This window comes from Tyto alba, unplaced genomic scaffold, assembly GCF_018691265.1.
Source record: "Tyto alba isolate M040663 unplaced genomic scaffold, T.alba_DEE_v4.0 Super-Scaffold_12, whole genome shotgun sequence".
Taxonomy (NCBI): domain Eukaryota; kingdom Metazoa; phylum Chordata; class Aves; order Strigiformes; family Tytonidae; genus Tyto; species Tyto alba.
In genome coordinates, this window is record NW_024881274.1 from 1,730,291 (window position 1) to 1,757,193 (window position 26,903).

The 26,903-nt window shown below is 44.3% G+C and overlaps 1 protein-coding gene across 3 annotated transcripts; it reads right to left on the reverse strand.

The window, feature by feature from the left end:
* Positions 1-218: 218 nt before the first annotated feature.
* On the reverse strand, positions 219-26,328 carry MAP3K14 (mitogen-activated protein kinase kinase kinase 14). 3 transcript variants are annotated; one of them, XM_042787423.1, is made up of 17 exons: positions 26,226-26,328; positions 25,739-25,841; positions 18,493-18,765; positions 17,852-17,921; positions 15,783-15,993; positions 15,047-15,655; positions 13,865-14,002; positions 11,547-11,676; positions 10,696-10,827; positions 10,147-10,251; positions 9,268-9,431; positions 8,737-8,887; positions 7,764-8,114; positions 6,511-6,617; positions 5,002-5,146; positions 4,343-4,443; positions 219-3,474 (listed from the first exon to the last, which is right to left on the reverse strand). In XM_042787423.1, the coding sequence occupies exons 3-17, from the start codon at positions 18,743-18,745 to the stop codon at positions 3,310-3,312; spliced, it is 2,832 nt and encodes a 943-aa protein (XP_042643357.1). In that variant the 5' UTR covers positions 18,746-18,765; positions 25,739-25,841; positions 26,226-26,328; the 3' UTR covers positions 219-3,309. The 3 variants fall into 3 exon arrangements, with proteins under 3 accessions (XP_042643357.1, XP_042643356.1, XP_042643358.1); XM_042787422.1 differs by having other exon boundaries at positions 26,222-26,276; XM_042787424.1 differs by lacking the exon at positions 25,739-25,841 and having other exon boundaries at positions 26,226-26,317.
* Between the last annotated feature and the right edge of the window lie 575 nt (positions 26,329-26,903).

The window sequence follows — 26,903 nt, forward strand, 5'->3', positions numbered from 1 at the left end:
GAGATGCCAGTGTATTTAGCAAACCCTGTGCTTAGGTCCATCCAAGTTATTGCTGCCTCTTCATACCCAGAAATGATTTCTCCCTGCATCCCCCCAAAACAAGGGTAATATACAGCAGAGTTTAATCAGACCAGGCTTTCCTTCTTGAAAAACATCTTATTCAGCACCACTGTCTTTTCTCTGGGGCAACATAACAAACCACGAGCAATGAGAATGAAGAATCTTTTTTTCCAGCTTTATTTTTTTTTTTTCCCTGTGAAAATGCAGGTCAAAAATGTTAATTTCAAGAAATCACAGTTTTATAAAGTGTCATTCGTTCAATACAAGCTAGTCATTCCATCGCCTTCACCCACGCCAGTACAGCCCATCCCAAAGAGATTATCAGCTTCATATTGCTTTGCCAACACTTTCAGAAGGAGCTACATGACAAAAGCCATCTGTTTTTATCACTCCTAGTGCTATTTGTCTTCCCTATCCTGAACTGGGGTTCTGTCCTAAAGACTAGTTATGTTATAGTTTCAGCCAAATTTTAATGTGAATAGCAAAAACCTTTCCTGAGTTTTTTCTGTCAGTATTGCACATTTGGCCTCGATCTGGAAGCTGGACTTTTTATGACTGTCACAGACAAAAAAACGAACAGTCAAATTAAGGGGACACCATCCTGGCAGCAGGACGGAGTTGAGCAGAGCCCAAGTTGGTAGGTAGCAAAAACACAAAAACCCTGGAGGTACTCCTGAGAGGAGAACCACACTTCAGGACCGTAAGAAAGCACCAATGGTTTGTGGGATTAACTGGAGCGTCTTTTCCCAGCTGGCAGGGACTGCTGAGGCCACAGCCTGCTTGTCTGGCCGGCTGCCTCCTACAAGGTTTGCTAGGTGGAAATCTGCAGCCTCACTTTCTCACTTGAGATGGCAGCAAAATAGGACTGAAGGCTTTGGACAAAACAAACAGGATGGAGATACTGGCTAATGCTGGTGTGAGAGTACAGGAGAACACGGACATCTCCATCTACCCAACAAAGACATGCTGGGTTCACAAGGGTTTACTGCCTTTCACCCCTTCGCGTAGGTGGCCTGAGATTAACGTTAATGCTATAGATGAAGTGTAAAGCTCAGAAGTCCTGTAAACAGAGGGCTGCTGCATCCTGCCCTACTGCTCGGCAGAACTTGAGTCTAACACCAATGTACAAAACCGTACACCTATACATCGAAGCATTTTGCAGACAACAGTGAAAGCCACGAGATGCAGCCTTTGGGAAGGGAACAGACCATGCTTTCGTATTGACACATCACCAACAGTGATGTGTCATACTGACACATCACCAACAGACTCTTCTTAGAAACAACCAACAGGTTTTTCTCCTCCCCACCTCAGAGGAAGCCCAGGAAGGGTGCCAGGCGTGGGGAGTTTGGTTGGTGCACTGAACACAGGCTTGGGAGCTCCTGGGAACCCTGGAGAGGCATTTTAATCACTCCTGCTCCAGAGCTTACAATCCTTAGCGGTTTATGGCATCTGAAAAAAGAAATCAAGCCAACCTACCCACTCCCCCCACTCCTTCCTGGAAGACATGTGCGTAATGTGTTAATTGTTTACTAAAAAGACTCTTAATGTGGCATTTCAGATATAATTAAGTGTCTATTTTGGACAACATATTAAGTGCTTTAGAACAAAAAGTGCTATAAAAATTATACCCATAGTGGTGACAGGCTTAATTTTTCTTCCAGAGTTCCACTTTTTTATTACATCACAACTTCAGTTTTCTGAATAGGTTCGTCACTGCCTGGAGTATCAAAACCAGATGATGTTCTGGGAGACCAAAGGGAAAGAGCATCATTTGCTTAAGGAGCACTGGTCCTCAACAAGGGAGGCCTGGAGTACAACTTTTCCCAGATATTTTCTAAGTGAACTTCACTTCAGAAAACTGCCAACATTCCCCGTTGTGTCCCCCAGAACCGGCGTGGATCTAGCAGGGCCGACTTTGCTTTTTGGGAGCTGTTTCACGATTCAGCCTGGATGCAGAAGGCCCCTGCTCAGAGGCCCCTGCAGGTACCGCAGCACACCACCGAGCGACCGGGATTCCCAGGCACGCAAGGACTGCGAGTCCTGAACAAGTACACTCATCGCTTACACCTCCCTCTGGTTTTGTTCTGGGTTATCGAACAACCTGCCCACCTGAATTTGACCCATTTCAGTATACTCCGAACAACTCACAAATCAGTAAAAAAAAGTTCAAAGCTTAAGGCATTCCAGGCCCAGCTGCCCATCCCACTCCGTTAACACATTTTGACGTAAGGGGAGCAGGACGAAGCCTCGTGCCAGTCTAAGTGCAGGTGAAGACAGGCTGAGCTAACACACCAGGCAGAACTGGGGCACTGGCCTCCAGCGGAGGGGCAAGCGGCCGGCCGGATGGATAGCTGCGAGTGAGAGTTTTTACAAACACTGCAGCAAAATTCAGACCTTGTCTGAGGTGACTGAGCTGCTGGCCCTCTCCCCTCCGAGGGGGAGCTGCCTGGATGGAACAGTTCGCAGCGGTGGAAACAGGAGGGAGGAATACAACCCCTTCACCCTGCCCACCAAGGAATACCATGCTCTCCTCCTGCCCTACCTGCCAGCCAGCGCTGGCAGCAGCACCAGCTCCTGAATCGGGGAGGAGACCTGAAGATTAGAGCTGCAAGCAAAGCTCTTTCTGGGAACAAAGATCTTTTCTGATTCAAGAAGGAAGCGTCTGCGGGGAAGGGTGGGAGGTGAAACCAAGAACCCAGCTAGTTACTGCTGTCATTTTCCCCATGCAAAAGACTTGAGGTAGAGATGATGCTACCCAAAGCCTACAGAAACGTTAAGTTTTTCCTCCAACTAGAAGGAAGTTAGCCAGCTCCCCTTGGCACAACCAACCACAGCTGCACTGAAGATACCCAACCTTCTCCTTTAGGCAAACCCAGCAACTACCGGCTTCACCTTGGAGGCTGAGCAACAGGAGTTCTCATTCAACCCTCCTATTCTCCTGAAAAGCACAATCGCATTCCTCTGAAAAGCAGGAATTTCCACCTACCATTCTCAAGCTCAACCTAACACTCACACCCAAAACAAGTAATTCCCACTGTTCTGGGGAACGTCTAAGCTCAGGACGTCTTGGAACTGGATCAGAACAGACAGCAGAAGTGAGGCCCGAGAGCAGTGAGCTGCTGAACCGCTATCCTACTTCAGCACAAAACACCAGCAACTGCACTTGGTGCTCCATGGCAGGGGTGGTTGGAAGCTTTTGCAATTCCTTCTTTCAACGAGGTAAAAACCTCCAAAACAGGAATGGCTTCATGGCCTGTTCTCCAGCTGGCCGTGCTTGACTCGCCATGTCCAGCTGACACTGCAGTCAGGCGCGAGGGTGCACTGCAGCTCAATCCCAGAGTCGGGGACCTCCATGTCGTAGTGAACTGGCTGGCCTTCTTTAGTAACGAGACTGAAAGCAGGGACTGGTACCTGTGAAGCAGAACAGATCTAAGCGGCACTTCAAGTCTCTTTCAGAACATAACATCCCTCTATCAAACCCAGCAAATAGCTTCCCAACCCAGGTCTGGAGAGAGGCTTGTGCTTGGCAGGAACATCCTAACCTCCTCTTGTAAGAAAATGTCTCAAACTGGACTAGGTAGCACTCACCCTGCTGCTGAACTGCCTCACCCAAGTTTTTGACCATTGCTGTTGGTTCCTGAACTGCCTAAGTTCGGGCACTCTGAATTCCTCTGCAGGCTAGTGGTATTTTGCTTTGTGATGTCCAAGAGCATAAAGTACGCTGAAGAGAACCAACACCACTAAAACATTTTCTGGGCTTCTGCAACCTCTTTGTTTAGAGATGATCACCACGTTTTATACTCAGCTGAGTCACAGTCCCTCAGACACTCAGGAGTTTCCTTCAGGGACTGCCAAAGGCCCACAGTGAGGTTCACTGAAGTCTACCAAGATCTCCTCCAACCTAACAAGTTTGCAGCATCACACCCAAACACAGCCCGTTTCCCTTAGCTGACATTACTGCTCTTGATGAAAAAGTCATACAGTGATTATTCTTTAGGGACAGGGGAAAGAATTTATCTTTATAGTCATAGAGAAGGATTTTTAAGCTGCAGCACAGGTACTTTCTAAGATGGAGATCTCTATGGTCCCTATGACAATTAGCAATGGCTTATGATTCAGAAAACATCTTCTGGTATCACACTCACAACAGCAGCACTGCAGTTATGTTACTAAATGTGTCATTAGGATCCTCGAAGGGACTTCTGGGTCACTGGTTTCAAGGCATTATGAGGCTGCAAAATGTTAGAAATTCCTTCTCAGACAAAATGCTGTGTCTCACCTGGCTGCTTATCCCAGTGGCAATGTCTCCCACCTTTGTCCTGTGGAAATCCCTGATGTGTAAATTTTCTCCACTTAGCAACTGGATCTGGATTTTTACTCCTGAAATGCGCAAGAGAAGTCATTAACTTCTGCTGTAGGCATTACAACCTCACAGAAAAATTGACTAGCAAGGCACATACATCAGAACAACTCGTTTTTGTCATTAAGCGTTTAATTTATGTAGGTCTTTCGCTGAGCATGGAGGCTTGCTGAAGACAACAATGACTCACAGAGCAGAGCTGGATTTAGCAAGAAAGCAGCTGAAGAGATGTACTGATTTGCACAACATGCCCTCAAAATTACTTTGTAGACATTTATGGTTATAAAGCATGCATTCTTGCACATGGCAGTTGTAGGAAGCAAGGCAAAGCTGAACCACACTCTGTGTGTTCAGCAACTTCTCTGGCTTTTAGCAGACTACACAGACTGGCGTGCCTTCCGCCCATCTCTGCCTGGGCCAGACTTGGCCTCTTGACAGCCCGTGTGCTTTTAGGAAGGTCTATGCTGACACAGCAACAGAAGGATAAGAAGAGCTCGAAGACTCCATATCCCAGACCCTCTAGATACTGAGAAAATCATACCTGACCATTTATCCCAACTTCAGAAATTCAGACTCACCGTTGAAATAGCTGGGAGTGTCTGTGTGCCGACTGCGGTTCAGCAGGTTGTTCCAACTGAAGCTCTGTCCATCCGCCTGGCTGTTCCAGGAATGAATACCAGAGCTCATAGTGTCCCTCAAGCTATGAGAAGCCTTCATGGAGTTCTGCAGCAGTAAGCAAAAGCTTGTCAAAGACTCTTAAATAAAATGAGCTTGCATGAGATAAACATTAAAATAATCTCAGGAAGAAGGAAGTAGAGATCCACAGGGATCTAAGGCTGGGTCTTGAGTTAGTCAACATTTACCTGCCATCTAGAAAGGGGAAGGAATAGCAATGCAACAGTTTGCAGACATAATAAGATATTCTCAGTAGGCAAATCAATAATCAGCTGAAGAGCTGGATGAGAAAAGATGGTTTTATCATACTGAGTGACAGGAGAATAAAGCATCAGATAAAATCCTAGCATCAGTGGGTGACAAGTACCATAGAGGAAAAACAGTTAACTACATAAACAACTAGAGACCCTACATTGCTGTACTGCTTGGAAAAGTCTATACTATCTTAGAGTCATAGAAGGTCAATCTGACAACATCAATATAGTGGTAAGTACCAGTCAAAAGTCAAATGAAATGTTAGGGTTAGGTATTAAGGGAAAAAAAAAACTCGAAACAAAACAAAAAACCAACAGTCACATCCCACACCGCACACCATACTGTGTCAACAGCTGAACTACTGCACAGAACTCTGCTCAATCCTTCTCAGAAAGCATGAGAAGGCTGAGACGAGGAACAGAAATAGGAAACAAAGATGATCACATTCAGAAATTACTCCTGTAGATGGCAGGCTACACAATTTTGGACTCTGTGTCTTTGAAAACAATGACTGAAGGGCTTATGTCCTTCCCTGGTTCAGCAAGGCTTATTTTGTGTTTCTCATTGGTATTCCCTACCTTAAGAACACCAGAGATAGAGCAAACAAAAATTAACTAAACTTAGTATTTAAGTGACTAGGCTATGTAAGTCATTAGTATGAATGGGTCTAAAGAAGTTCATGGAGATCAGACCCACAGGCTAGGAATGAGTATCTAAGATTGGGGTCTCTCTTCTGCCCTATTCTTCTGGTCTTTCTCTAAACATCCCTTGCGTGGCCATTGCCAGGAAGAAGACCCTGAGCTGCACGGCTATTTAGTCCGACTTGGTTGGAGCTCCTACACTCACCACTGCTTGTTCAGTTTCTCTCTTCTGCAGAGAGGGGGTCAAGGCCACTGAGACTTTCCATATTTGCACTCTTGATGCTTACCGCGAGTATACAGTACAGGAGAGCAACTGGGAGGTGGGGATCCATGCTGGGCAGTAAACTAAAGAACAACTACAATCCTAAATATCCCACTGCCCAAGAACAAAGATTTCTTCCCAATGTACTCTCCACCAAACTGGGTGTCAAAAAGCACCAGCAAACGTGTGAAACTCCAGAGGTCCACTGGTCGCAGCTCCCAGTTTCCCTGAGGTGGTTGCCCATTTATACTCACCTTCTCACTGGCATCAGACACAAACGGGCTGTCAATGCTGAGACATGAAAGCATTTGTTCTTGCTCTTCCAGCGAGTAAGGCTGTGAAAGGCTGTTCAAAAACAGTTCTGCAAGCAAAAGGAAAGAGAAGGAGGACATTTCCAGTGTTTTCTTTCATGCTTCCCTACTCTAATCAGTTACTGCAATCAATACCCAAAGTTTCTTCAGCATTATCATTAGCATCTGCAAAACATGACACACAAATCCTCTGCTAAGTAGAGGCTGCAGCCACCACTGTGAAAGCAGGGAAACTGAGCCAGAAAGGACAGATGAATCGTGCAATGACATGCAAAATGCCAGAGACAGGATTAGCACCCAGAAATTCCCAGTTCTTGCCTGTTATGTCACCTATCAGTCTTCACTCTAGATCCATCCATATTATACCCAGAGAAAGGTCAACCTTATGTACACTTGCAGTAACTTGCCCTGATAATATCCAGACCTTACAAGGTTGCTGAAGATCCAAAGCCATTCGAGAAGAAAGCTGACCCCCAGCAACCCCTAAAACACCATTCCTCAGTTCTGTGACAACAGTTACACTTTAAGACATGTTTTTCCTTGCTTGAAGTTTTCAATTCATTTACAAAGGGTAGCAAATATGAAATAAAAAAAGTGAAAAGTTGTGTTAAACCGAGGCAATGGAGCTGGACTAGCACTTCACTGATTTTGACACTGAACTTACTGCTGGTTTTCAAATTCTGGATTGCTGCTGGTAATCAAATTCACTGGCTGGTGGCTACAGGCTTTCCAATGCCCAGAATAAAACAACTGCAGATTGATTTTAACTATACTGCTTCACTTGACATCTCCCATCCAATAGGCTTACCGCTTTATTAAAAGAATTATGGTTGAAAACCTAAAATGTCAGATGAAGTTGGAATTGCAGACACTGTTTATGTGGTGCACACAAGCACAAGTCAAACTGGCTGGTTTTTGAGAGATTCCTGCACCTCTCAGAAGTTCACTCCATTGTTCAGAGAGTGGAAGGAAATCCTGACCACTACCTTTGTGGCATTTTAAATTGGTTGAGAACTATTAGTTTCAGTAATTTAAAGGAAGACTGAGCAATTTGTGTAATGAGAGAGGAACTATGAACAAAATGACATCCAAGCTCAAAAACCAGAAATAACTGCCAAGAGGCCAAAAGAAAGCAGCTGTATTTTTATCATGCTGTCAAGCAAAAAGCTAAATTCCCTACATAGCACATTGCTTACCTATTTCCAGCTGCTGAAGCTCTTGTTCTGAAATGGTTGTTGCTCTCTCCACATGGCTGCAGCTCTTCAGGGGGAGAGGAGTTGAGGAGAGAGGTGGAGGATCCCAGGTTTCAGATAACTCCTTGCACACGTTCCAAGGGGTTCCCTCGACCTCCTCTGTTTGCTCCAGAGATGGTGGTGGTAGGACTGGGCTTGCACAAGAAACTCTAACTGCCAACTGTGGGTCAGAACCATTCTCAGAAACTGGGCTCACTGTGGGGGACAGGGATGTTTGTGGATTGTTTTCCTTGTTCAAAGACAAACGTCTAGGCTCTCTGTATTCGCCTTTCCAGGGGCTTGTCACACCTCCCACTACAAAAACAAAATGCACACAAACATTAACAAATAAGAAAAAGAGAGGTAAACATCTTCCTTCACAAGAAGAGTTTCTGAACTGTATCTTGATGTAAAATGCCCAGCTTCTTCAAAAGACAAAACCAGATCACCTCTAAAAATTCTTGCTGTATTACAGAACCTTTCAGCAGGATTAAGTTGAAATACTTTAAGGACAGTCTTAGAGGCAAGACTGGACCACAAGTACATGTTACAGTTCAGGATGCAATAAGCCTCTGCTTTCAGTTTTGCTGCATACCAGGCTCTAGCTCACTAGATGCAGTTGATACTTCAGCTGAATATAAGCCCAGCCACAGCCCACACCTTAATAAACCCACATAAAGCAAAACATTATCTGCTTCAAGCAGAGAAGGAAGAAAGAACATGTGATAGCACACAGGAAATTTTAATTTGGGTGAGAAACACCCAGCTGCAGGCAAAAGCTATCCACCCCAAAATATACATCAATGTTGAGGCCTGTGCAAATGATATATTGAACAGTAAAACATACTGCTATTTCCCATAGGATTGCTCTGACATAACTAGCAACTGGCCACTTTACCAGTGCAGATGATAAGCTTTAGAGACAGGACATTTCTACCTTCTTCAAGTGCGACACTGGTCTTATTTTTCAGTTCAGACGCAGATGCTCTCTGAACAGGCTCTTTCTCCAGACCCATTTTAATAATCTCAGCAGTGAGAGGGTTGCAGGAAGGTGGAATTTCCCTCAGAGGAGGTGGCTCTTTAGCTATCTGTGTAACAAACAGGAAGTGAAAGAGGTTAGACCAGAGAGGCTTCATTTGATTTCAGAAAGGTTCTTCCCACCCTGAGAGTGCTTCCAACTGAAATGACAGAATTAAATGAGACCTGAGCAGTAATTCTATTACAGCTGAATGGCTAAAAAGTCGCACCCAAGTCATAAGCAGGATACAAAAGAAACAGCCGTAGCATGTGTAATACACAGTCGTCTAAGAGGCGTAAGAAATTATCAGCTTCCAAAGCAAGGTTGGCATCATCTTAGATGCCCAGCTGGCTCTCAGGCAGCCTCCCTGAAATGACTGCTCTCTAGCCAGGTATAATGAGATTTTGCAGGCTTACGTACCTTTTACTGGAGATACACTGGGTTGCTTACCTTTAGACAGAGCGGGTGATTGTAATACTGGGTCCAAGGGTGGCACCCATTAAGCATATGCAGCATCATACAGCAACTGCTCCAGACATCCACTTTGGAGTCACAACGCTTTCCCATGACCACCTCCGGAGCCATATGAGTCTCTGTGCCAGGCACATAGTTCCCTAAAACCATTCAAATGAAAACTCACTGCATGTAAACTAGAAAATTGTTCCAATGCAACTGCTGAGAAGCCTAAAGGCAGCCTCCTTGTCTTTTCAGTTAAAGTGAGAAACAAGTCACCTTAACCCAAAAATCCGCATCAGGTGCTCTTATAAACTGTTCAAAGGCTACATCTCCTTATTAGTCTCATCCCTTATACATAGAAAAGGTATTAAGCTCCCCTTTTCCAGCAAATCTGGGAGGCAAAACATGACCCTCCATTGGAGAGCTCAGCAGTATAAAACATATCCTTCTCTTTCAACAGCTGTGTTAAAAAGCACTGTAAAGTTTAACTGCCCAAAAGTCAGTGAGAAATTTTGCTTTGGTGGTGGTGAGGATTCTTCCCCAGCTGTTCAGTGAGGTTACCTGACAAGTCAAGAGTTAGATTTTTAAGTCGTGATGTGGTTTCTTGAAGGGCAAAACACTGACTGTAGTATGCTGACGTAATCTTAAAAAAATACAACGGATTTCTAGGCTGGGAGGTAAGGTCCACCTTCCAACCTTAAGTTCATTTTAGCTGTCAGTGGGATACATCACAGTAATATCAATAACGCAACACTATGAGCAATGATAAGACCGGAAAATACAGTTGCTTGCAAATTAGCCATATGTAAATGTTCAAAAAGAAAGAATGAGTCAGTAGGGCAATTCTTTAGAATCACAGCAGGAAATCCTTACCTGTGACCAAGCACTTTCCCAGGCCATCCGGATGAAGGTGAGCAGAGTGACCAAAGTCACACAGAAGAGCCCTGCTTCCATCATCAGACAAGAGCACATTTTCCGCTGGCAATGAGAAGTTTTTAATTAGTCGGTCTCCTTTGTCTTATCGTCACCAAGGTGGAAAAAAACCTCAAAAGCCCACAGAACTACAGTATTTTGAGCCTAAACAAAGGTCTATTACTCCTACAGAGCGTCACCAGCTTAAGCAAGTACATATCTAGAATTACCTCTACTTACAAGCTACCAGTTATCTGCCCTGGAGATTCTTCTGCCCCAGCAGTGGGGCAGCCAGGGCAAACAGCCTGTCAGGCCCACCAGATGACAGAAAGAAAGCAAGAGGTGACAGATATGATATGCCCAGCTGTTTAGAGTGAAGATCAGCATTAATCTTAAATGTAGAGCTGAAAATCTAGTAAATAACCTTTTGCCACTCAGTAACTTAATCTCCAAGCAGTTCATCTCTTGGAAAAAAAAGGGAAGAACAAGGTACCTTAAGTACCATCCTACCTTTTACATCTCCATGGAGAATGTTTTGAGCATGAAGATATTCCAAGCCCTCTAACGCCTGGCCCAAATAACTGAGGGCTCTGTCCTCTGGCAGACAGCCACTCTGTTTAATTAGCTGACCCAGTGAGCCACCTAGAAAGGAATCCAGGGAGTCTGTGTTAGCTTATCTTTAAATTCTTCCCAGCATCATCAACGTTCCTCATTGTTTCTGATGAGGAAATGAGGTCTGACAGCCCTTATTGTCCACACAGGGGTCTGCTCCTTTTGTTTTTTCCAAGAGCTCTTACTGCCCACAGAAAGTCGCCTCTTTCACGAAGCCTTTTGCCTGGTGTCAGTTTAATGGTGTTGCTTTATCAAAAGCAACTGCTCTGTGATATATCAGACACTTCTAGGAGCTACTGATCACCAGCTTGATCCTTCACAGGCTGTGTTTTCCACAGTCCTGGCTGGAAAAAGGGAGCATTAGGCAATAGAAGCAACTAGGTTTGCTGGTACAGTATCCCCTGTTCCAGTACAATGTGTCTTACGTGGTGCCATGCGAATAAACATGAAAGCAAAAACAGCACCAGCTGTGTGTTTCAGTGAGAATTTGCAGCTGCTGCTCAAGAGATATACATCTGGAACTGGAGTGAGGCAGGACTGGAAACAATACCCCCCAAGAAAGACCACTGCTACCCACCAGCAGGGGTTACACATACCTACCCCAACCCGCTCAGGAATTAATGCTAGGAACACTCTAGATACACCCAAGAATTAACAGATTTAAAATTGGGGCAGGAGGAAGAAGAGATCAATGTCCACTGCATTCAACAGTTACAATGGTGCTGCCTTTGTGGTTGGTCCTTTCTCACCCTCCATCAGCTTCATGAAGATGGTCACCCAAGGTCCTTCCTTCACAGCTCCATACAAGGGGACAACTTTAGGACTTGTTATTGCAGCACACGTCGTTAACTCCTCTGCACGGAAGTGTTCAACCTGTACCTAGAGAAACAAAGAGGCGCTGAACAAATTTTGTGATGCATTCTGACAGAATCATCCCTCCCTGATCCTTGGGTCAGAGTGTCCTGCACTGTTTAACAGCAGAGGCACAAGCATAACCTTCATTAACAGAAATCAGTGGGTACAGCAAGAAGTGGGAACACTCAGAACGATTCTGAACAAGAGCAAAGAGAGTCCCGAAATCCTCAGTGTCAGAGTAAAATTAAGATTTGTCAAAAAAGATGCTAAGTTGCAATACCTCTGCCTTATGAGTGAGTACTGGCAACCCTCAGGGGGATGGTAATTTCTGTCTCAGTTAAAAAGCTAATACTGATAATCTAAGCATTCTGCTTTCATGAAAGAAGAAAAAAAGAATCTAAGGATGGTGCAGTACTTGGCAAAAATAAAACTCCCCCAAAACAGGAGGGAATATGAAATATGGACTCAAGCAGTGAGTGATCACCTTTTTAGGTGATACTCAACCAGCACAGAAAAATTGGTTAAAGAAAAACTATTCACTAAGTTCAGCCAAACAAAATGAAACAAGAATTTGCCTAAGACCGGAAGGAAAACGTGAGTCATTAAGATTCTGGTGGGAAAAGGATGCATCATATTTCTTCACTGTCAGCAATCCAGCTATAGCTAATTTTCTTTAATCTCAAGAATTTGGAGAATAGGTGCTTACAACATCAAGTATGGTGAAAGAAGGTCAGGTAGTCCCCTAACACATGCAGGCAGCAGTAATTCCAGACAGATAATGATATAAAATGAAATATAGCATAGTTAAGTGTTTAACTTGCATATTAGAACTCACTGGTTTAAGAGTTTAGTCTGAAATGATGTATTTCTGATCTACAGAAGTATCCTTTGAAATCCTCCAGTAATTAGGAAAAAAAAAAAAATTGTATTTTGAGAGACTTCAGTTTCTCCTACTCTCACATCTTTCTTTTCAGCACTACCACTCCTTCGTCCCAAAAATATACCCCACTAGTAACAGGTATTTCTCCTAAAATTGTGTATTTGCAAAACAGATAATAAATTTAAGTAGCTACACACTCTCAGAAAACAAGCTGGTCACATTGCCACAAAATACCACATCTAAAATGTGAAGATAAAGAATAGGAAATAATTTTCTACATGTTTTAAATATGTTTGCTTCTATACAGCTGACAAATGAAATGGTTAAAAAACTGGATAAACTGGCTTAGTCTTGCCTCTTACATCTTTCCACAGGCAATACATCAAGTTGAGATCAATGTAAACAAGAAAAAGCAAACTTTTTAAATTGAAAAATGCAAGTTCCAATTCTTTTTCATATGATATATTAGTACTCAAGACAAACGCTTCCCACACACTTGTTGACATTTTCTATTGGGAGTAATGTGAGAAACATCAGTTCACAGAGGTGATGAAACTATTCAAGTGTTAAGTTCAAACAAAATAGTTTACATTCTCATCAACTACTTCCATTATCACTGTGCCTTCACCTTGGAGGCCCCCCCCATGGCTGCCTACAGATCAATACCCTGACTCATGTTATATTCCACACACTTCAGACATTGAATGACAATGTCGTATCTTGGTGTACAATAGATTATTATGCCAACTTCTGGACAAATACACATCCATTGCCGCATCTGTGACAGAATCACCTCATTACAACATGCCAGTACTGCATGACACTCAACGAACAGATGAAAGCTTTCTCTGTTTTAAGTGCCTACCAACTGCCTTATTTCTTTCCTACTTTATTCCTTTTTCAACAGAGAAACACCTGCCATGTCACCATTTACACTAGACGTGTTTTAAGATGAGAACAGTTAGATAAGCAGACAACTCCCAGAGCTGTTTCTCCCCTGCTGTCACTAGGAATACACTTGCAGTCTTTCTGAAATCTCCACTCTCTTGGTCTGTCTCAGCACAAAACCCAAGATCCCTTGTAGCACACTTTGAAGGCCAAATGAACCTATTTCTGTCTGCTAAGCTTGACCCCCTGTGCACATACAGGTTCTCTGTCTGTTTCTTCTCTCCATGCCATCACCTTGAAGTTTTTCCTTGGATATAACCACAGCAGCATTTCACTGTGACTGTACAATAAGGTACCTACAGTCCATGGTAGCTGGAAGGAGAAGGCTTTTTCTTCATATACCTTCTTGTGTCAGGAAACCCCTCCTCTCTCACGCATAATTACCTTTTTGGCAGCACACTGAAATCCCGTCTGTTTGTCCTCTATTTTGTATACTTCTCCAAAAGAGCCAATGCCCAAAGAACCGTGACACTTCGTCCAATGAACCTCTTCTCGGTACTCATAATCCACTGGCTTTAGTTTCTGGAAGTTAAAAATCAGAAAACAAGATGAAGCATGGAAAGAAACACTTAACTGTTGAGCTCCACAGACAGAGACCAACATTTTCAGAAAAAGCACAATGACAGATATTGCTGCACCTCTCTAAAAATCCCCGTACAAAATTACTTCTGTCACGGGCTTGAGATGAAACAATATGGTAGGACCTCCTTGATTTCTGTGGGCTCTGTTTGATCTAAATGAGTGCCCCATATTGCTGTAAAGAAAGGCCACCAGTATTTGGACAGCTTTGGGGATCCAAGCTATTCCCTTTACACACAGGACATAACTATGAAGCTACATCATACAAAAAAAAAAAACCAAGATTCATGTGACTAAATGTAGACATCTATGTATAAGCTAAACCTTTTTTACAGCCAGCAGACTGAGACTGCCTTAGGTCTGAGTGTAAACATATTCAGGCAGGTAACCCTGAACTCCACCAGCAATACTGACAGGGTCACACTAATTCCAGAGAATAGTCCTCTAGGAGGAGTTCAAGGTGGCAAGAGAGAATTGAATTCAGAAGAAATGAATCATGCCTCCAAGATCTACACGTATTTTCTGTGCCCAAGCCCTGCGTTTGGCAAGGGACAAGGGGCGAGTTGTTGGCCTCCTACCAGAGGCAGCAGACATGCTTTCTGCACCGTCACAATCTACACAGCCCTGGTTTCTGTCTGTGGCAGAGTTCAGGTCATCTGTAGCCAATAAAACTGTAGGCTGTTCACCTGAATGGACTGGGTTCTTTCACAGACAAACAGAGAAGACAGGTTTGAAGACTGACTAAGCACAGAAACACTTCTCTTGGACAAGCGTGCCTATTTTGTGAATGAGGGAACAAATTAAGACAAGGCTTTATATCCTTCAAAAGACAAAACCGCATCTTTAACTGTCAGTCTTCAACCATATCAAGAGCCAATCAGAAAATGCAGTCTTGTTACAGAAGCTAGCACATGGATGCAATGGTCTCTTCTGCAGCCCAGAAGAAACTTCCTTCCACGGCACTAGTGCATAGGGTCAGAAGATCACCTCATTAAGTAGCACGCCTTCATTTTCATCTGCTTCATGAAATTGTTCCTTCGGGTCCAGACCACCTCCTCTCCACGTCTTGGCTAGGCTGGCTAAATTTTGTGGCTCACCCAGACTCACACTCCCCTTCAAGGCATCTACCAAGTATTCTTCCACAGAAATCTTGTCCGAACTGTTTTTCATGGACTGGTTGATGCATTTGGGGAAATTATATTCAAAGTTTAGGCCAGATAAGCGATGCTCACTGTCGTGATAGTTGAGATCACCATGGAAGTACGTCTCGAGAGGATTTTGTTTCATGGCATGGAGAGGACTGTCCAGATGTGGGAAATGAGGGGGTATTATGTTGTAGGGAAAAGGATGGAGAGTTTCAGGCTGTGGAACACTGTCCCTCTGATAGTGCCGTTTCCAAACATGATTAAGGCACTGAATAGGGCTTATCAACTTGTGCAGTTCTGTTTTGTATTGGCTCCTTGGTGAATGGAGTTTACCCGTGGACAGAACTTTCTCAGGTTTTTCGAATGGCAGCGGATCATAGACCAAGTCCTTGTTAAATTCTGAAACCCAAAAATTGTTTCTGTAAAGAATATTTTGGTGTGATTCATCCTCCTAGAAAATAAAACAAAACAAAAGCACTGAGCACAAACCTCAATACAGCTACCCCAAATTCAACCAAGAATTGTTAGGAGTTTGCAGGGGTCCCAACAGTGCAAAAGGAAAGCTTAAGGATTCTCACCTGGACGGGAATTGGAGTGCAGCTCTCTTGTTCTGGAGTTCTGGGACCTCGTTTGCCAGCAGCCACTGTTTGTATTTTCAGTTTGGATCTTTTCTTGTGACGTTTCTTTTTCGTCTTACCACGATGCCTCCCTCTCCAACAGGTAGGTGCCATCTTCCCCTCCGTTGCATGGGCCACATTGTTAGGGATTTGATCAAGACTGTCTGACCGGCTATTGGAAACCAAAATGCATGAAGTCTCTTAGATCTGACGGTGAAAGCACACCTCCAGTTAACAATTATGACCCACAGAACAAGAATGAGAATTAGCAATTCTGCCTTCTGAGATTTAAGGAATAGAGCATGACAACATAACTTCTTGCCTTCTAAGATATAACATTTGTAATTTCAATAAAGGCACAGTAGCATATCTGGCATTATAAGAAATAAATATGGGGTGGGGGTGGGGGAAAACAAAGAATTAAGTCTCCCAATATTTGCAAATTCTGCAAGGAACAGCAAGGCTAAATAGCAAAGCAGCAGGAAAAGCACTGAATGTCTCCAGGTTGTTTTGAGACAGTTTGTGCCTATGACTTATAGTGAACACACATTACATATAAATGCAATCTATTTTTAAAAATTGTTAAAATTAATAGAAGTGCTCATAATATAAACGTCTGTTCTATTTGAAAGAAAAATGAGCTTTGCACCAAAGAAAATAAATGACTAAGTGCACTTAAACAAAACAGCTTCAAAAAGCTACAGTGTTCTGGCATGTAAAGCTCAATACTACAATATGATTTCTAGGAACATATACGTATACAAACCAGCACCAGCCAGCAAACCAACTGGGGGTCTGTACAAATAGATGCAACTCTCAAGAGAAACAATAGCTTGCAGTTATTCAATACCAATCATAGTAGTTAAATTTTTTTAAAATCCAGTTTTAGGAGAAAATGGAATATTTGGTCTTCAAATGAAGAAATCATAATTGTTCTGAACCAACAGAACAATTACGATATATGCATCTGCCTTTACTTTCACAGCCAGCTTTCCTCTCTCCATCTTTTCCTTCTGTTTCAGTGCACCACTGAGTGCTGAAAGATCCAGTAAGTAGAGTTCTAGGTGATGCCATTATCACATTGCCTTGAACCTGAACATACAGCTGGCGTGCATTCCACATAAACACCGTACGTAATGGTTCACTCTGCATTTCTTCAGTTGGTTCAAGGGACAATGTCATAAAGTCAGTGGGCACTGTCAAACCGTATACCTCACAAGGCCAGAATCAGTGTCTCAAAGCTGCCAGAAAACAGGCAGCACCCAATTCTGTATCCCAGTCACCCACTTCAGAGTGCTGGAGCTGCTTAATAAAGCTCCAGTATGTGCCCCACTAAGGCACATATTCTTCATAAAGAAAAAGTGGCTCACTCCCAGATGATTTTAGAAAAGCAAGTCCCAGGCCTCCATTTTTCCACTGCAACGTCACTCTCCCTTTACCACTTTCATCTTCTCTTCACAACTCTATTTCTCTTGCTGATGCTGTCACTAAGCAAAGGTTCTTCTCTCATCCCCTTTTGTTCATCCTCCCCAGAAACAAAATGGTTCCTTTTTCTCAGGACTACTTCTAGCAGCAGCCTAAGTTTCCCACAACTTTTCAAAGAGGGTAGTGTAATATGGTTTCAAAAGCATCAGAACGGTCCAGGTAAAAAAAGACTGAAAATTTTCCCTCGGATCCTTCTCCTTCAAGCCCATGAACCTCCAAAAATTACTTAGTCACTTCAAAACAAATTTGACAACTCAGAAATAGAGTCAGAAGACTACAAGGGCCAGTAAATCAGCAGCTGCTGACAAGAAGACAATGCAAGGTGTTTCAAGTGGTCTGTGCTAAAACTTATGTTTTCTCCTAACACAAAAGGGTTTTGAGCAAGATGTTTGGGGAAAGACATTTCCTGAGCCTCAGACAGAAAAGCTATTTCAAACAGGAGTATTTTTGGAAAAAATACTGGAAGCACACAGAGCTGGAGTGATTTGGAATAAGTCAGCACACACAACAGTGAAGGTGGGTATTCATGTTGCAAGGTCTCTCACCTGTAACGCTTACTATGAGCAATAAAGGATCTCTCTGATAAAGTGGGGCTGAATTCCTGACTGTTTTCACCTGTGTGAAAGAAAACAGGATCATCACATGTCTTCAGTATCAAGCAGTCCTTTCTAGTATCAACTGGACTAAGAAACAGCTCTACCAACTTGTTAAACCACTGATCCAGACAAATCACCAAACAGTTGTGCCATATCACCCACACTATGTTCTTCCTCCCCCAGCATTATACAGCTTCCCAGAACAGCGATCTCCTGATCCCCCAGCTCTTTTCCTCCCAACAGCTTTATTTTGATTTTCTTCTCTTTCCCCTCCTCTTTTAAAACACCTTTCAGAAGTCAGCCAAGAACAGATGACCCAGCAGGACACAGATTTTTGTTAAAGCAGCTAGGTGCAATGGCCACATGCTGTTCTGTTATTTATGCTTTATTCAGTGGATGCTGCCACATTATTCGGAGATTTCATGAGCTTCCTAAACAGAGACTGGGATGTGTCACTAACTCAACTGCACCCCACTCGGGATTACAAATAGATTTCATCTCAGCTCTCCAGGAGTGCAAAGCCAGTGAAGTCTCATACTGCATCACACATTCCTTTTTCTCAATGAAGAGCAGACTGCCCTGCTACTTACATTCTGCTTGGGCAATAATAGAAATTGATGCACAGCCTCCTTCTGTTTCTTCCTTTGCTGTTCCTTTGGTGATTACATCATTCAGGATTTTCCACTGACTGTGAAAGATGACCTTCTTTGAATCTTCTACTTTGCAAACACTGCTCTGCTTTTCACTCACTGTCTCATTCAGCCCATTGGTAGCTGTGAGCTCCTTCTTATGCTTGACGGCTGGATCAGGAGCTCCTTGGCACGTAATTCCCATCACTGCCATTTCACAGGTTCAGAGAGTCACTGAGTAAGAACAAAAAACCAAAGCAAAACACTTGTCAAAATACTTCACAGGCAGAAGCAGCTTCAAGTTCATGAGAAACAGGAGGCCGCTGAAGGTACCAGATTACTAAATAATTTAAACCAATTCAAGGTCCTACCCAATCTTTGCGCATGGAACCAGAAAAGAACCCCAGACTGCCAGCTCTCCATCCCTGAGTTGTACCACTGAAGAGCTGAATTATCAATGCCATTCTCAGTACTAAAAATATGAGACCACACAGGTTTCCAAGGGAAATTTATTTCTTGGTATATTCCATTAGCACGAATACAAACAATGAAACCATATAGAAGAGGGAACTTTCATATCACTAAACAGGAAGAATATTCACACATAAAAAAGAAAAAAAAAAAAAAGAAAAAAAGAGAAGATATGAAAGATTTTCTCCTAGAGTACACCTCGGAGAAACTACATTGTGCTCTCACACCACATAAAACAGCCATAAAATCCTGCTAATTGCTTTGTTCCTTGTACTCAGTCACCCTCAAATCCATTTCTCATTTTTCCTTCCAATGAAACAAGACTAGGCAATCAGCCTGCCCACCCATAACTCCTCCTTTGCTCCCCCTTCCTTCCCCTTAACAGCCAATAACTTTTGAAATTCTTAGTCAAGACCACAAAAGTAGAGCTGTTATGGTGTATCGGATTAATTCAAGTTGGTGTTGGAGGACAGTGATGGTGCTGGAAAAGACGATCCCCTCCGCTTGGCAGCAGCTGGCGAGTCAATCAGCACGGGCTGCTAGCTGACCAGTTAGCGTAAACGGAGCTCCAAACAAGTCCCAGCACATGCCAAATCTTGGCCAATTGGCAGCGCAGAGGGAGGTGGAAGGGAGCCAGGGGTGGAAAGGGAGAAGCATGAAGAAGCATGGATGCAAGGCACTGCGGGACAGGACAGGGGTATATTGTGGGGTGAAAATCAGGAAGATGAAGAGTTAGGAGTTCCCTGAAACCACATGGAACACGAGCCCACAGGAAGTATGGCTTTAGTTTAGCCCCTGATCTCCTCACCTTGGATTCCGGAAAAGTTAAAACAGTTGTTTTCTTTCAAACCAGAATATGCTCTATTGCCCCTTAATTGTAGAGGTCACTTCCTCGTGACAGTCCTCTCACAGATCAAGTGCAAAATCTTAAAATTAACATTTCCATCATTAAGCAACCCATGAAAATTCAGAAACCTTAGCAAACACATACAGGTGTTAAGTACCACAAACCCAAGATAAGACAAGGAGGGACATTTGAACGGAGGCCAGTAAAAACAAGATCTCAGAACTATTACAGGAGCACATTTTTGAGGCTCATCAGTTTAAATCTGCACCATGGATTTTCTTTTCCTTTTTTCTTTTCTTTTTTCCCTGCCTTGAACAGCTGCCTGGGGCAACAGGACATTTACTCTAGCAGGCTCCTGGCAACACAGGGATCAGTCAGGAAAATGACAGAACTAGTGGGTGCTTTGTGCCTAAGGGACCACCAAGGAAAGGGGAAGGGAGCCATTGGGGAGCCAAGTGCATGAACCTTGGTGTGATGTGTAAATGAGTCACCTAACAACCTGGCAGGTATACAAGGAGAGTCAACAATGACCACATTCAGTGGCTAAACAGAGAACAGCTGCTGTGCAAAAGAAGTGCTGATGACAGTATCCCACTCATTACGCCCGGCTTGCTCCCTCTCCTCTACAGAAATTATGTCAAATCTCAGTGCTGTAAAATAATCCCTTGGAGCAGTAGAAAGAGAGCCTGCCAGATGACTAACTCAAGCCACCAGTGACCAAACTGACAAGTTCAGAGCTATTTTTAGACTCACTCTCTCCTGATTTGCATTAACTCTGTCTCTCCTTGCCCTCCCCTCACCTTCAAGGACCTTCAAGGTCTGCAGCGCAAACCCATCCCAACCCATCGCCAAAAAATACGTAATTCTGCAAGTCACTCCTCAGCTTAGTTAAAAGACAACAGAGGGAGGGGAGAAGCAAAATTGCAAGTCCTTGTTGCCCTCTGAAATGGAGAAGAATAACAAGGAAACATTACCGAGATTAAAGTCAACAAAGCACATACCTCACTTGCCGACTAAAAAAAACCCAAGAGGTAGCTATTGTAAGCAACGTCCTCTAACACAGCAGCAGCCAGAGCTCAGACAGTTTAATGTGTGACTCAGGTCTACAAGGCTGTGTAGGCACAGAAGCTGCAAGCCCTGCCCAGTTTAACTGTTGCTGCACAGTTTTCAGGTCCTTATAAGAATCAAAACCACAATTATTTTTATGGCACATACAACAAAAGTTAGTTGGCAGAAGTTGTGATTTAAAAAAAAATAATCAGAACTTTTAAATAATTTTTTGAAGCATAACTTCTCTTGAGGCTACATATTCAGAATTGAGCAGGCCAGACTAATCCCTGTGCACTTGGAGGGGGCGGCAATCCAGAGAGGCCCAAAGCATTCGTAAACCCCGTTAATTTGGACAGAGGCACTGGGTCTCTCAGGCCCAGGCCCCACGCACCGCCCTTCTCAGGGAAGCTCTAGATAAAAGGCAGCTTTGGGAGCAGTAACTGGGTACCTCGGGTTCCACAGCAAGACCACTAAGAACAGGATTTACCCACATGAGACACACTGGAGCTGCGGTTTCGGCTGCCTATTTACTTGCCACCGCTCCAGGATGAGCACAGCTTCCTGTACAGACATAAGTTATGTATGTGCAATATGAGGAGCTTCAGGATATTGAGCTGAAGGGTGGTTGCTTCATACCCCAGAACGCTTCTCTGGTCTTCAAAACCTTCTCTCCCTCACCCAGCTCACTCAAATTCATCTGTAATTCTTGATTTCAATATCCCCGACTTTCTTCCTTCTGTAGATGTGTGTCTGGGCTCATTATTTTCAAGGAAGAAAGGGGAAGTCGGCTAATGATGCAGTAGATAAAAGTGAATACTACACTCCTAACCCACAATGGGCTTCTGCTAGCAGCGTTAAAGACTACTTGTTCCTTATCTTCACTAAGGTTTTACACTCACTTCTGGTTAACTAATGTTAGTTCTCGTTGCTGTAAAAAAGAAAGTGTGTTTTTACAGAATGAAAGCCAAACACAGTATCAGTTGTGCTGTGGAGGCACTGGTCCGATGGCAGTGGCAACTCCTCTCTCAAATAATGTCTGGGCTCAGGTGTGAAACTAAGATACTGGATAAGGTCATCTGAGACTTGTAGGGAGTCAGAATTAAGGAGACACTCAAATATTATTAATATAAAAGAGAGAACCATGTGCTTTCTGCTCCTTTAAAACCTCCTCCCTCCACCCTTCTCTAAACAAGTGCCTCTTCAGCTCTTCCATCTCAACTGGAAGCCATTTGTGGCAGGGACCTTAAAAGAACACTTCTGTGTTTCACAAAGTTTCTATATACATAGTAAGAGAGACTCATAGCTAGAAATAAAGTAATGCAAATACCTCACCAGCACACCATAATATAGAATCCCGCTTGGTCTGCCTGGGTCAAATCTCCCTTTCCAATGGCTTTTTGGAGAATTTCAGTTAGTATTTTGCGAAGCAGCCCATAGATTTGGTTAAAAAAGGCTTGGGAAAGAGCTTTAAAATATACATAAGACTTGATAAGTCAGCTTCAAAGTATGCATATTTCTTCTAGTCTGACTGTGAATGTTCAGCAGCAGTTTCACATTGACATTTAGTTTGAAGAAAAAAAAAAAGAAAAAAAAATCATGTTGTCTCAGTGAGGTTTCCCACTTCCTTACTGAGAAGAGTTTTATGAACAATGCATTAACTTAGGTTAGCCTTCTCTTTTGCAGCTGCCACTGGTTTATTAAAACAACACAACTAGCATTTTAGCAATGTTGCTTTGCTGACCACTACAACAAAGCAACAGCTGGGAAGAGCCAGGAGTTTATGCATCACTAGAGCAGGGAATGTCAAGTGAGAAGAGCACACACCTTTTGGGGACCTTCCAGTCCTAACAACTGTCAGTAAGTATTCAAGAAAATGCCCAGTCTGCAGCCAAATGAACCTATCCAAAGTATTAGCTAGAAAATCATCACATAGACATCAAACCTTGCCAAAAACCGCATTTCACCGAAGGAAAAAAAAGAGATGACACTAGCTAAAAAAAAAAATGAATCACACTAAAGATCTGGTTTGTGGCCCAAGGAGTAGATATATGTACAACCCCTTCAAACCCCCGGCACCACTTCCCTTTATACCTGCCTCCTCGCCACTGTCCTCCTCTGCCTGGATGCTATCGATGAGCTTCCCTGCCCACCCACATATCAGATGGAACTGAAATTAAGACAGTTCCGTTTTCAGCCATGTCAGTTTAAGGCATATTATTGTAGCATGGGCCTGGGGTAGTTATTTAAACAAGCTCAGTGCTGTCAGCAAGGAGAAGTTTCAATTTGTGTCAGAAGGGACTTAAAAAAAAAAAAAAGTTGTAGAACTCAACACAGACTTAAAACACAATTAATGCCATTTTAAGTTAACATGCTTAAGAGAAAAAAAGACTTCCCTTGTGTATCTAAGAGTTCCAAAGTAAAAATAAATAGAATGCCTGACTGATTAAAATACTGGTGAGTCAGATCACCAGTTGCTATTCCAGGATGCTCACAGCCATCACCTCCTTTTCTCTAACCAGTGTTATCCATTCATCTGCACAAGGGGCTCCTTTACAATCCTGTCTGGTTCCTCTTGGTCTCCCATATATTGTCAAATACTGCAGCACACAGCTTTACCTGAAGATCACTGGGTAAAGCTAAACTTCTACTTAAACCACCATGGAACTGCCTGTTTGAAGGATTTCACTATCAGCCTTATGTTCATGAGTAAGTTATGTTACAAATGATAATAAGTATGTAAACATATTCTTTAAAGTGGTTTGATAGTAAATACTTCAAAATCCTGTTTCAGCCATTTGTGTTGCTTACTGTAAACATCAGGATAATGAGCTTCAACTGTCTCCTTAGCTGCCAGACACTAGTATATTGCAATAGTTTGGTTACAAAATCTGTAGCAAAATATTTGACTGGGTTTAACCATCAGCAAAATTTCTATAAGTATCTAAACACACCTATCTTCACTTCCTCAAGTACAAGCCTGAGTAAAACTCAGCCCTTAATAATTCTTTTCATGTTGTTGAACAAAGACAGAAATAACACCATTTGCCCAGAGTTTATAAACATCACTGCAACCCCATTCATTCAAAGAAGCAGCTGTTTCCAAACTGCCTTGCAAACAAGCGTAACAGAAAGCATCAGAACAAACATCAACCTAACAAGATTTTGCTTTCCAGTCTGGCTTAGCTGTTCTCACACAGGTTTTCAGGACACTGCTTAAAGACATCCTGATTTTTAAGACCCACTTGTGGAATGAAGCTATTTCCTAAATTATAACGATATAATAATAAAGCACCTAAATGGACAACTTCCAACAACAACCACAAATACACACTAAAATCAATTCTGCTCAAGCAGGCAGGACCAAGGTTTCACCAGATACTACTATTGCTTTGCAGCTTAAATTTTCAATCACATTTATAAAATGCCATGTAATTCTATATGGAAGCAGTAAGTCTCAAATGCCAGGCAAAATCAAAAGTTTAGTTAAATTTAGTATAGACAGAAGCATTTCTATGTAATCTTATGATTGGTCCTGCGAATTCAGTTATGATGATTTTATACTATAGAGTAGAAATATGAACTGACAGTAGTTGCTAACTGTCCAGGCTGAGCAAACTCCCATGAGACAGACTGCCATATTAACAGCAGGAGAGAACTGCCTTTTAGACAAGAGGAGGTCCATATTCCTCAGGGCCCAGGGCCCCGATGTCACTAAACTGTGATGAGCAAAGCCTAGTCTCCTACAGACTAAATTCCCACCTGGTTAGCCCTCACAAACCTCCTTCTTGTTCCCCCACACATCCTCTCAATCTCCCTTCCCCAGCATCTCCAGGCCCTTTCCTAACCCAGGTCTCTTTTACTCTGAGTCAGCTGCTCTTCTTGGAACTTGGAAACATTTCTGTCTTCCAGGCCTCTATCCCCCTGTCTCCACCACCAGATTCAACTGACACTTGTCAGCAAACTTCAAAAGTCACAGAAGAAAAGTTAAAGAGACAGCACAGTCACCTTTGCCACCATCCTCTTAGCACCCAGAGTAATAATTAGGCACCACATCATTGTTACAACAAAAGCTCAGCTCTGCCTTCTCACATATAACACTGAAATAAGATTCAGGACAGACAGTGGCAAAGCTCATTAACTCTAGCAATGTTGCATAGGGTCCCACAAAACCTTTAGGTTTTTTGGTTGTTATGTGTTTGTTTGTTATACTCCTTCTTCACAGCATGCTACACAAAGATTCACTCTCTTATAGCAGTTAAAATTTAATAGTTAATAGCAAATGACTCATTCCAAAGGAATCTAGTGGCTGTGCCAATAACAGATTTTAACTTAGTTAAAATGCAATAGAGCAGCACACTGCAGACACGTATTTCAAAGCCCAATTTGATTATTCTTATCACTAATGTCACAGCAAAGAAGGTGCGAGTTATTACTCATAAAAGAGTTCAGAAAGCCAGTTAAAAAAGAAATTTAGACGTTGTTTATGGATGCTAGTTTCGATTGCTGCTTCTTACATGTGCGAAGCACTGAACACATGTTTCTAATGTAACCGATTGAAGTAGACAGGAAGCATCTGAGATCAACCACAGCAGCAACTTATTAATCAGCAAAGAAGCATTTTAACCTTTTGCCAGAAAAAAGAAGAAGAAAAAAGTAATCTCAAAAAGAAGCGCTACGGCTAGATGTGAGAGGTGAGCAGACAGGCAGTTTAACCGAACTTCAGATCTTATTCAGTTGTATATTTTGATTAGCTGATCTCAGGCCTGCCTCCTCCTCCTCCCCTCTCCAGGGCCGGGGGTCGCTTCGGAGAGCGGCACCCAGCAAAGTCTGCGGCTTCACCTCCTCCGGCCGGCGGGTGCTCCGGGACAGGCGCGGCTGGCGGGGAACCGGGCAGCTCAGGAGCCGAGGAGCAGAGCCTCCGCGCAGAAAAGCGACATCCAAGCTTTAAAATAAAAATTAAAAAAAAAAAAAAATAAAAAGCACACAGAGAGGGCGGCTCAGCGCTCTGTGAGCTGCCGGCAGCGTGTGCGGGCGAGGGAGGGCGGCTGCCAGTCGGGGCCCGTTAGTCGCTAGGAACCGCTCAGAGCTCCCCGCCGCTCCCGGGCAGCCAGGGCTGTCCCCGCGGCGGGTTCCGGCCGGGACCGGGCTCCCTCCCGCCGGGGCCGGGCAGCGAGCGGCGGGCTCCCTCACCCCTTCCTCCCGGCGGCGGCCACGGAAGCGGCGGCCGGCAGCGGGCTCCATCGGGCCCGGCGGGACAGATGCCCTCCAGCGTTCCCGGACCGAACACCGCCCCCCAGATCCCGGCCCCCCGAGCGGCCGCACCTACCGCTCCGGCCCGGCGGCACGACCCGGCGCGGCCCCTCAGGCCTCCTCAGCGGCGCCCCGCTCACTGACAGGCGGTGGCCAGCGCCGGCCCCGCCCCCCCGCCGCCGCGCAGCCAATCACCGCCCCGCCGCCCCGCGTGACGACGCCCCGCCCCGCCCCACCACGCCAAACCACCGCCCGGCCCCGCCCGGCCCCGCCCCTCACCGCCGGCTCCCGGGATGGGGCGGAGAGCGCCGGGGGCGGAGCGGGTTTCCCAGAAGTGGGCGGGGCTTCCTGCCGAGCAGTCCCCGCCCCCTCCCCCGCTTCCTCCCGGCGCCGCCGTCGCGCCGCGCATGCGCCGGGAGGCCGGCGGGGCGCCTCGAGGGCAGGGGCGCGGAGGCGGCCCGGTGCGCAGGCGTAGAGAGGAGGCGGGCGCGCGCCCCCTCACCCCCCTCCGGCGGCTCGGTGCCGCGCCGCCGCCCCTCCGGTAACGCTACCGGCTGCCTGGCCCGGGGTTCCCGTCGGCTCTCGGGTCCCCGCCGCCTCAGGAGGCCGCGCGGGAGGGAAGGCGCTGCTGTAAGGCTGTAGCGGCTGTACAGGCTTTCCCAAGAAAACGTAGTGAGATTTGCTTGTACAGGCGCTGGAGGAGCGTGTAGCTTTGAACGGGGAGACCAGAGCTGCTGTAATGACTTCTGTGCAA